The sequence below is a fragment of the Leptidea sinapis genome, chromosome 14 (genome assembly GCF_905404315.1).
Source record: "Leptidea sinapis chromosome 14, ilLepSina1.1, whole genome shotgun sequence".
Lineage (NCBI taxonomy): Eukaryota > Metazoa > Arthropoda > Insecta > Lepidoptera > Pieridae > Leptidea > Leptidea sinapis.
The window spans coordinates 6,454,212-6,466,383 of NC_066278.1; the positions used below are offsets into that span (position 1 = coordinate 6,454,212).

The 12,172-nt window shown below is 34.8% G+C and overlaps 1 protein-coding gene across 1 annotated transcript; it reads left to right on the forward strand.

Annotated features, from left to right (window-relative positions):
* The first annotated feature begins 343 nt into the window (after positions 1 to 343).
* Positions 344 to 7,481, forward strand: LOC126967869 (trypsin alpha-3-like). Its single transcript, XM_050812559.1, has 6 exons — positions 344 to 474; positions 2,522 to 2,708; positions 3,997 to 4,051; positions 4,126 to 4,329; positions 6,520 to 6,663; positions 7,232 to 7,481. Exons 1-6 carry the CDS (start codon positions 420 to 422, stop codon positions 7,385 to 7,387), a joined length of 801 nt encoding a protein of 266 aa, XP_050668516.1. The 5' UTR covers positions 344 to 419; the 3' UTR covers positions 7,388 to 7,481.
* Positions 7,482 to 12,172: the final 4,691 nt, after the last annotated feature.

Consider the following 12,172-nt stretch of genomic DNA (forward strand, 5'->3'; position numbering starts at 1 on the left):
TATACTTCGTGGCCAATCGCGATACTGTAATTACCACTATTTCAAACATATGACTGCACATTTCATACCCGCCTCTTATTACGTAGAATTTACATCCTCTTTGGACATAAATACGCGAAATATACCAATCTAGCTGTTGTTATATTTTGATGTGGTTTGTTTTTTTTTAGTTACGGCTACCGACCAAAACTCGTGCTCGTATGGATATTATGATTCCTGCACAAGTTTCTTAGAAATAGTGACTTCATTTTTACATTAATGGAAATAAATGAATAGCTCTTTCTGATAAACAAATGCTTAATTAGTTTCTTTAATTTCCGTCCAATTACAAAAACTATTTCGGATGATCACGAAAGCGATAAAAGTTGTCAATCACGAAAGACACCTCTGTCATTAAACACAGCTCATTGAGTATTACAATGTACGGAGTATATTATAAAATTTTATATGTGCTTGTATTGCATATTTTTAAAGGTAAGGAAAAATATTATTTAAGATAAGATTGATTTTAATTATACGACTTTAACACTAAAATTTACATAACTTCTAAACTAGCTTATGATCTAATGGCTGATTGAAGAGACAATAAAAATTAATATTATTTCTAATTAAATTTTTACCAAACTTTAATAAATCAATTATTTAACGTATAGATTACGAGCGGGCACGCTGAGTACACGCTTATTGGGCCAACACGGACCTATTGGCACTTCAATTAAGTAGCGAAAGAATACATATGTGTACACTTCATTTATTTTAAATAACGAAATTTCTTTTAAAATTAAGTACCTAAAACACAATCAGATCTAGAATCGAGTACCAAGTACTCTGCTTGATTATCGTTCGTGTTTAACCAAACATACTGTACATACTCTCCCTTGAAAATTCTTCAAAATTCAAATAGAATTTAATTTTACATATTAAATTTGTATCCTAAATTTATGGACGTTTCGGGACTCGAACCCGCGATCTCTCGGGTTCCGTCCGAGCGCTCTACCCAACTGAGTCCACCATTCGAGTGACGGATGGATTGTAAAATTTTGGTATGTCTTGTTTAACTCTCAGATTGTGGCTCCATCTTCAGGGTCTACTTTACATTCACAATGTAAATTAAAGAACTAACACTGCCACAGAAAAAATGGCACTCTTATAGAGCGGAAACAGCGCAGGGAGCCCTCTGTATTTTGGCCACTTTTCAAAAATATACAATTTGTACTGTTTTAACTATGAAATTATCATAATTATAACTAGGCTATCTTTAAACAATCTTATATTATTATAGCATGAACATGTCTTCTCTGTTGTCAAAATTCTTTATTTATGTAAGCAAAAAATACCGTTACTTAACAGAAATACAATGTCTACATGTTTCGATCTCTTCAAATCATTTAAAACAATTGGCAAATTAATTAAAAAATAAACAAATGGTATAATACTACTCGGCATTAACACTCTTTTGATCTTTAAGTGGAATTGTGCAGATGGGATCCGTAGCTAAGAAAAAAAATGTGGTCATTTTTTTACCAAAGTTTCTCGCCTGCCTTACTTTTGTTGGCCTGTTCTCATTTTCAAATACCCATTCATAAGATTGCTATTTGTTTCGGGTTCAAAACAATAAATCCACGTTTCGTCTCCTATGACAATGTCATAAACATTAGAATCTCCGTGGTTGTACTTCATTAGCATCTGTGAGCACCATTCCACGGGAGCCTGCTTCTGCTCCACTGTCAGTTTTTCAGAATGTGGCTCATAGCAATCCCCAATAGTCCTCGAATTGTCTCATAGGTAATCCTCGAGTTTTCTTCAATTAACCGCTTAACAGGAGCCACATTATTTTCGTTGACGGCAATAGAAGGCAACCCTTCACGAAATTCGTCATGTAAAGACCCGACCTCTCAAATTCAGCAAACCATCGCCCCACGGTGCTCAAGCAAGGCGCTTCTCTCCCAAAAGCATTTTGAAGATGAGCGGCACAGTCTTGCGGAGAGAGAGAGAACTTTTAAAATCATCGCTCTAAAATCTTTTCGACTTCATTCCTTTTTCGTTGCGTACGTAAAACTTTTTTTCTTTTCTTTTTTTTTGATTTCCCGTCAATTTTTTTTTTATTACTAAGAAGGTTGTAACATTTCAAAAATTAAAACATTCGAAATATCAAATAGTTCCGATTAGCTAGAAGTGCAAAACTTTTAGTGTGCCCCATGTATAAGCAACAGAAAAATAACATTTTAGGATATCAGCATCATTGCCACAATTTTAAATAAATAAGTTTGGCAATCATATACTTTTGTGGCAGTTATATAACATACTTACATAATTATAAGAAAAGAAAATTTCGTATACTGCGTGAAAACAGTTACTTTTGTATCCAACCTAGTTATTCAGTGAAAAGAACTTGTATTATTGGTGCAACACACCATTCACAAGGTTTATTGATTTCATACAGAAATGTCTTTCACACGAACTGCACCCTTTAAGCACAAATTTATGCTGCAGATGAGTAATATACTTTTTATCGTAACAGATGCATGCTGCGAATTAGAGATTGAAGAAGTAGATGATGATAAAATTGTTGGAGGAACAAACACAGATATAGAGAAACATCCCTATCAAGCATACATTCTCTTATCTGTAGGAGATATAAACTTACAATGTGGAGGATCAATAATTAGTGAAGATCAAATTTTGACAGCAGGCCATTGCTTATACGGGTACGGCTTTCTCCCAAAGAACATTTATTATAAACGTATACAGACGTTATTCAAGGCAATGATTAGTTTAAAATCAACAACCATTATTTTTTTTTTTTTTCAAATTCAAATATTTTTATTCAAAATAGGATTTATAATCACTTATTAAACGTCAAAATCTACCACCCATTCAAAAGAGACTGCCTCAGACCTGAGAAGAATGGGCGCAAGAAACTCAGCGGGTTTTTTTTATATAAAATATGGATTACAATGTAATATCTTACAATAAACATTTATAATTAATGAGCCCGAGGGAGTTCGCTTTAATCCCAGTCCGTGGGTCATTAAAAAAATCGTTTATGCTATAATAACCTTTCCCACATAAACGTTTTTTAACAATTCTTTTAAATTTCGTAACACATTTGTTTTGTACATTTTCTGGGATCATATCGCAACAAAAGACTCACCAACTCGACCCAACCGAGTAGTAGGCATAACAAGTTTATGTTTGTTCCTCGTGTTAACATTATGAATGTCACAGTTTCTAGAAAATTCCTCAATGTGCTTATGAACATACAAAACATTATCAAAAATGTATTGAGAAGCATTACATGAAATAAACATGGACCTGAATGAAATATCCTGTCCCGGTTCTATCACGGCCATTTTTAGAAGCTATTATGAATTATGTTTCCTAAACTTATCCTCAAACTTCCACTGCTGCCGGTTGCCACTTAATATTTCCAAACATGTCCTACTACACAAAGTTATCAATCCGGGAAACAGGATTGCAGTTTTTTTTAATAAAAGGGGGCAAGAGGCTTACGTGACGGGGAGTGGTGAGGAAATAGCCCATAGACACATGCAACACCAGTGGTCAAGAGATGGGTTGTCGGCCTTTAAGCTGGTGGAGTATGTGTGCTCTTTTCTTGAAGTTCTCTAAGTTAGGTTAGGGAAAACAGCAGCTGGTAATTGGTTCCACAAAGTGGCCGTGCGAGGCAAGAAATTTCTTGCAAAACGCGCGGTTGTAAAATGACAGACGTCAATGTGATGCAGGTATTTAGCACTATGACGTTATATCCCATGGAAGAATATGCAGAGAGTCCACATCTCAACGCAACGCCAAAGATTCAAGCCGTTCTTCGTTGTATGCGATAAAAATTTAGAAGCTGGTACTGGGGAGCGCCCGCCCAGAGATGACAACACTACTCCATGTGAGGCCACGTTGGTCACGTTGTTCAAAAGCCTGTAACTTACGTTTTTTCGATGTGAGAGTAGATTTACCTAATAATTTACTATCATGTTGCAGAATAGAAAAAGTATCTGTACAAACAGGCGTAACGCTATCCAACGATCCTGATGGTGTAAGTCTAAAAAAATGTTTTAAATGAAATTCAACAGTGAAAATTTCATAATTAAAGCAACATGGTTTTTTTAGAACAATCCCTTGATTCCCGCTAAAAGTTTTATGGCGCACCCCAAATATAATCAAAGTACTGGTAATTTTGATATTGGCGTTATAAAGTTAAGTAAAAAACTAGATCTCAGTGGAAAAAAAAGGAAAAGTATTAAGCTGGTGGATGCTGGAACTAAACTTCCTGTAGGTGCTAATTTAATTGTGACTGGATGGGGCGTTACGCGTGTGAGTATTATAACAGTTTAATTTTATATTCATTATTATTTTATACGACATATGTCTTAACGAAGTGTACTGATATATTATAGCGTAAAAAATAATAGGCGTTTTAAAATTTCAATATATAGCCGTTGCGAACACCTCCAGTCGATAAAAAAACCATATGACGCGTTTGATTATTGTTGCTATTCGTTACAGAATGTTGATGTATCGTGCGCTGTTCAGTATTATACTATATATTATTGTTGTGTGAGCTTTTAAAAGCGCTTACTTATAATGTACCTACTTATTAAAAAAAATGAATTTCCTTCGTATTTTTATACAGACTATCTGACTGAAATTATGACTTATGATAAAATATAAATATCTACCAATTATTTATTGATTTTATTTATGCAATTTAAATTTAATCTTCCAGTTAGTTTTTCTACTCAGTAAATACTAAATTGTCAGGCGTACTTCAAAGTGCATTGATTTTATGTACAATAGTTATTTGCAGTTATTTATACAGAAAATACTCAACGTATATCTATTAACACTATACTGATAAAAAACTAAATTTAGGTACAACTTTTATAAAACTTTTTAAACTATTCTATAAAACAAACAATCAATTCAAAATCATTCACAAACGCACGATAGTCAATAATCAATGTTCAATACTAATTAAAATACGTCATACGAAGTCAAGTGAGCCGCAAGCGCGTTATATCCGATCTGACTTAATATTTATTCAAACAAAAAAAATAATCTAACGTTGGATAGCCGAACAAATTATATTCGTTTGTGTTTTATATTTCCAATGACAACTGGACTTTCATTTGAATTAAGTTCTTATGCAGTCCTCTTAGAGAACAGATTTGATACTTATTCAGTGCAGTGGGGCACCCATATTGAAGGATTGGCGAATAGGCTTAGTTCTGCAGCATATGCGGTTAAGAAAATTAGACGGTTAACTGACATAGATACGGCGAGATTAGTATACTTTAGTTATTTTCATAGTATTATGTCCTATGGTATATTGTTATGGGGCAGTGCGGCCGATATTAATAATATCTTTGTGCTGCAGAAGAGGGCTATTCGCGCGATTTATAACCTAGGTCCTAAACAATAATTAAGAGAAAAATTTAAAGAAATAAACATTTTGACTGTTGCTTCTCAATACATTTTCGATAATGTTTTGTATGTTCATAAGCACATTGAGGAATTTTCTAGAAACTGTGGTATTCATAATGTTAACACGAGGATCAAACATAAACTTGTTATGCCTACTACTCGGTTAGGTCGAGTTAGTAAGTCTTTTGTTGGGCGATGTATATGCTTCTACAATATGATCCCAGAAAATGTACAAAACAAATGTGTTACGGAATTTAAAAGAATTGTTAAAAACGTTTGTGTGGGAAAGGTTATTATAGCATAAACGATTTTCTTAATGACACCACGGACTGGGAATAAAGCGAACACCCTCAGGCTCTTTAATTATAAATGTTTATTGTACGATATTACATTGCAATCCAAATTTTATATTAAAAAAAACAGCCCGCTGAGTTTCTCGCGCCCATTCTTCTCAGGTCTGAGGCAGTCTCTTTTGAATGGGTGGTAGATTTTGACGTTCAATAAGTGATTCTAAATCCTATTTTAAATAAAAATATTTGAATTTGAATTTGAATTCAACCAAAACATAATCTAACGCGTTGCATAGCCAAACAAAATATATTCTTTTCCCTAATATATTTCCAATTACAACTGGACTTTTATTTGAATATAGTTGTTATGCAGTCTGCTTAAAGCATAATTTGGCAGGTAACAAAAATAGCGTATCGCATCAATTATAAACGACTTTCATTTGAATTTAGTTCTTATGAAGTGTTCTTAGAGCATAATTTGGCAGGTGACAAAAATAGCGCATCGCATAAATATTAAATAACGCTTGCCAGTTTTAATAAATAATAGGTGATATGATTATAAATATATATTAGATTATTTTATCAGCTATCTAATAAAACGAACACCTCTAGTGGCGAGTCAGTTGTCTCCGGGCCCCGTTGCGCATTAGACGAGTGTGTGTGAGTGTGAGTGACTCGTTTGATTTAATCATGGCCTATGAGTAGATGACTCAATACTATAATAATATGTTTATATTACTATGTTTCTTATTCCAAATAATAGTAAGTGGAATTAGTTATAATTTTGCAGGAATATGGAAGTGTTAGTAGACACTTAAAAGAAGTGCAAATTCAAATAGTCTCTGACGCTGATTGTCGAAAAGAGTATAAAGAAGAGTTTACACAAAATATGTTTTGTGCGGGAGTTCCGAAGGGCGGAAAGGATGCTTGTCAGGTATTTTACACTTTTCACTTCCAGTGGCACTTGATACAAACTTGGCAAATAAAACCATCTTCCATTATTAAATCTTTGACCAATTAATAATCAATCCTTTATTTGGATCTTGTAAAACAAAAAAGGAACTATCATCGGAGCAGAACCAAAATGTGAAATTTTGTTTTAACAATAAAGAATTCTAGATTCACTATTCCGTTAGTATCTACACAAACTTACGATAATCAACATAGCAAGTTGAATATTTGAAAAATATTATGATTTGTTTGGGCTTAAAACATTGCTGTTGCAATTTTTTCCATAGAGTAGATAATTAGTAAGCCACGCACATTGACATGAATTTAGGGAGACTGAAAGTCATGTTCACATATTATGGGGAGGCAGCATTATACCTAAATATATCGTGTAACGGCACTACATTTGACGCTCTCGTGTAAGGTTAAAACTGACGCTTAGCACGGATAGAGTAGCCGCGTGGCGAGTTTGTTTATAATAATATTCTTTTATTTTTGTGCCTATATTGACGTTCTACTCAACGTAGTATTTTTTTATTAATTATAATTTTTAGGGTGACTCTGGAGGTCCTGGTGTATTATCAAATGGAACACAAATCGGAATAGTTTCCTTTGGAAACGGATGCGGTCGTCCTAATACACCTGGAGTGTTTGCTAGCCTTGTCAGTAAAGAGATGAGGGAATGGGTTACAGAAGTAACTGGAGTTTAAAACAAAGTTGATTTGAATTTGCTTACTACACCGTATCATACCCTGAAGCAGTACAAGAAATGTATCAGGCAAAATATAATATTGATTATTATCATTTTTGCGCACTAGACCCACCAGCCAATACCCTGATGTGGCATCATCAATAAATGTCGTATTTATTATAGGCTAATTATATTTACCAGTAGTGGTAAGAAAAAACGGTGGGGTGTTTCTTTTATTGTCTTTAACGATCAAAGTACGCCCATGATGAGGTACGGTGTAGTATGAAGACTACAAACTGATTGAAACGAAAATGACACATATAATATTAATCACTTAAATAAATAATTAAATGCAATTTTATTCGCAAATTTAATAGCTGTTTATATCTCTTCCTATAGTTTTTCTTGACAGTCTTGGCATCAGATGGCAGTCGACCGAAAAACACACAGCCAAAACACAATCTCCCTAAACAAATTTAAAATATAACATAAAAGCAAGTCATGGAAATGGAATAGGGCAAGAGAGGCAGAGGCCGCCAACATACTTACTGGACTAGAACAATTTACAAAGATCCCTCGAGCTCGCGATGTTTTGGCTTTGCAATCACAATGATTCAACCACTGGTCCAATGACCATATGATCATAAAGTTAAAATATCCGAACAATAATTAGATCGGGAGAGTAGTTAGAGAAGTATGAATCTTTCATCCATAATTTCAACGTCTGTCTTACGAATTTTCGATTAGGCCACGTGTCCTGACGTGAGTTTAACATTATACCCATCCCATGAAAATGCTCAACGCCACTACAGGATTTTTCACTTCAAAATATGCTCAATTTTGTACCCGGTGTACGTTAAACATAATGTGTCGCTAGGTCGAGATATCTGCGTCTCCGTAATTAAACACAAGTCTCAAGGTGGTGGTGAACAGCTTTAAATTAAAGTGGATTGCTCTCCGGTCCTCGACACTAACCTATGTGAAGCATAGCGGCATTGAGCCGCTATTTCACACCGGAATTCTCTGCGAGTGTGGTAATTAATCCGGACGACTCTGGCCCATTCGTGCTGATGCCATAAGACGGGAACATTTGAAAGTGGAAGAGCACTTCTAAAAGTCCTTAGTCGCTTCTTATGCCCTTGGACCTGGGACTCCCCTGATCTTTTTACGCACCGGGGAAGTACAAGACAATTATTAATTTTATTTAGTTATTTATTTCATTTAACGACAGACCGAATAGAAAAGCAAGAAATGAGAATTATTACCATTTATTGATCACCTTTCCTAAAAAATGCTTTTTTAACTTATGCTAAAACAAATATTAAAAGTTTCATGTTCCGTCGTGACGAGAAAGTCCTATCTACAGATGCAGTTTATTGTGAAGATCGTGTTTCGATGGCTCCTACGTATATAGTCGTTTTTTTTTGAGCCTGTCTGGCACTCCCAGTTGATACAGCTTGAATACTAAGCCGTTGTGCCATACCTTGTCGAATGCCTTCGCGACATCGAAAAACACGGCTGCCGTGGTAGCGTGAAGTTGACGCTGTACGAAAATGTACTCGGTGAGTCGGTGAGCCTGCTGGGGACACGAGTGAGCGGTTCTGAATCCGAACTGTATGTCGGGTATCAGGTTGAGCTCCGCGATGTAATGATTAAGACGCGCGAGGATTAATCTTTCGTAAAGTTTTCCGATCGAGTTAATTAAGCTAATAGGCCTATAGCTACTCGGATTAGCTTTAGGTTTATTGGGTATTGGGATACCGATAACAATGGAATCCTTCCATTGTTCGGGGAACGCGCTATTAGATAATAGAATATTAAAAATGGTAACCAATAAAGTAATAAGAGTCGAGGGTAGGATTTTAAGAACCCTATTGTTTATAGTGTCAGGCCTCGGGGCCTTCTTGGAGTGAAGCTCCTTAATGATTAGCTTCACCTCTTCGTAAGAGGTGGGTTTTATTACATCGCCTGAAGGGCTCAGAGCGGAGCAATGTTCAACTTCACGATCAATTTCGTCAACGTGTGTCGGGTCGGCTGCTGCATTTGGAGAGCACTGACTCTCGAGACTATCGGCGAGGCATTCAGCCTTCTCATCGTCATCGAGCGCCGGCTGCAGTCCCGGTCTGTCCAAAGGAGGCATGACAGTGGGCGGCTCCTGTTTGAACGCGCGAGGCAGCTTCCAGAAAGCCCCATGTGATGGCTTAAGGTTGCCAAGCAAGCGGTCCCAACGTTCGCCGCGGAGTTCCGCGATACGTTCCCGTACCACCCGCTGTAGGTAGCGGAGGTGGCGCCTATTCTCGACCGACGGATACCTATCGTAGTATATAGTCGTATATTTGATATGCAAACTTTCCAGGACAGAGCTTTAAAGATGTAATATTGCATCCTATCGTTGAATTGATATCTTTTGTTTTGAAATTTATGATACTTGTATGCATAGATAACATAGGATTATGGGGTAGGAATGAAATACTAATTATTTGTAGTTTTTTAAATATTGCAGTTACGACAGTTTTCATCGGATATGCATATGGTAAAGGAATAGTATGTAATACTTACGATTTTTTACGCTTGATTAAAATTTTATCGAAATATCGTATATAAAATTTACGGTAGTTTACAATGCCATGATATACGTCGTACATAGTAAATATTTTTAAGATTGTAAGTGATGATAAGGTTTTAAAATTGTATTTATAATTATAATAATCTTAAAAATAGTCAGCCGGATATTAAGTATCATAATTCAATAGTTAAAATTGTAATAAACTGTGGGAGGCTCCTTTGCACAAGATGACGGCTTGTTATGGGAACCACAACGGCGCCTATTTCCGCTGTGAAGCAATAATGTGTTAACAGTACTGTGTTTCGATCTATGGGGATCGTAGCTAGTGATATTACTGGGCAAATGAGACTTAACATCTTATGCCTCAAGGTGACGGGCGCATTGTAGTGCCGCTCAGAATATTTGGGTTTTCAAGAATCCTGAGTGGAACTGTATAGTAATGGGTAGGGCGTATCAATTACCATCAGGACGTCTTGCTAGTCTCGTGCTTTTTTTTATAAAAAAAAAACAGTCAAGTTTACTTTGTAATATTTATTTGAAAGTGTACGTTTCTTAAACAATATTAATGACCAAAAATAAATTTCGATCATTTTATTTTCTATGAATATAACTAGAATAAGAACAATTATAGGCAAAAAAGAAAACAAACATTTTTTTGTGAAAATGTCATCTTTAACAAACTAATAAAATTTTGTTTTAATTTTATATAATTACTATTAATTTTCTTTAATCACAGTGACAATATGGAAATAAGGTAAAAAAGCTTAATGTTTATACAAGATATTCTACCTAGAGTGCTAGTCTTACAACTTAGCATCACATTTTTATATAATAGTCTTTAAATTAAGCAGGTTTTTTGCTAACAGCATTTTATATATATTTTATAGGAGAGATCTAGTAATTAAATTGAGTTACATTTAGCCCGTAGGTGTCTGTAAAAGTAGTAAAATAACTATAGAAGAGCACATTTATGCTTATTTACTATCACACAATAGTCGAAAACATAATTTTAAGGATTTTTTGTACTTATGATAATCTTATGATCAAGACTAAAAGCGATCGCGTAAATTTAATGAGGGACAAGTATTTCTAAAGGATTTTTACTGGAAGGCGGAATATCACCGCTAGCACTAATCAAAGCAGATGACCTCACGTTCTTTATTTGTGGTTATTATAAGCGTGTGTTTATAGCATATGTCACATTAGTAATTTTTTGAGATAAACGAAAACTCAATTCCAAATTAATCAATACTGGGATTGAACCATTCCTTATACATAATGAATAACTTTCGAAAGTTTCAATCACAATCTAAATACATTTTTGATGTGTCTTTTCTTACACAGCGAGTAATTTAATGATTGATAACACTTTTCTAAACGTCATCTATAACTATGCAGGGGTGGTTTTCGTTCTTACTCCGGTCATCGTTTTTTAAAGTTACACTTGATAAGTTGGTTTTACTTATTGTGATATACACGAATTGCTCATTTATCCCAAGTGTCACTAGAAACTGCTTTTCACACACGTTCACGTATTGAGTATGGTATTGTTTTCACAAGCAGGAAAAGGTAATTTACATTGAATTGTGTATTTACGACGAAATTCTATATGGATTTAAACTCTCCTCTTAATATTTTGAGTTAAGTTGACACTGCTGTATTTGCTTGAGGTGCTGAATAGCAGGCAAAAACGGAATGCTAGTACAGCGTTACTTGTAATACGATAAAGTACGGACAAAAATCGTTAGTGCAATCAGTAATAATTAATAGAGCAGCTAGGAGAAGGTGTTACGCTATTATTTACAGCCGTATCATTTTCTACTGATGTACCTTCTAGGTGCCTATTCGTAGACGACGTAATAATGTCGAACAATTTTTCATCTTACATCGGAGAATAACCTACATCACACAATATTCACTAAAAATAAAATATAAATTTATACTTAAATTAAGACTAACATCATAGTAACCATTATCACAAACAGATAGAGACGTCAATAATGGTGGTGTACATCATGCTAAATTTTCACCCAAAAGTTCAGAAAGGACTTTGAAGTTCAATAAAGTCGGCCTAGTTTGGAAATGGAGAGTCTGAACCAAAAGACTTACGACACCATTATTTTTATAGAGTCCCATGTATACTATCGTATTGTTACTATAAAAGATAAAACAACGTAAATTATGTGAAGTTATAAATAATATGATAGTTAAAACTATAAATAACTTTCTATCATGAAC

Bases quoted from the DNA above. Each gene is read 5' to 3' on its own strand.
- LOC126967869 (XM_050812559.1), top strand. From the start codon at position 420: ATGTACGGAGTATATTATAAAATTTTATATGTGCTTGTATTGCATATT. The intron at 475-2,521 runs GTAAGGAAAAAT...TTATCGTAACAG, and splicing joins TGTATTGCATATTTTTAAAG to ATGCATGCTGCGAATTAGAG. The intron at 4,330-6,519 runs GTGAGTATTATA...ATAATTTTGCAG, and splicing joins CTGGATGGGGCGTTACGCGT to GAATATGGAAGTGTTAGTAG.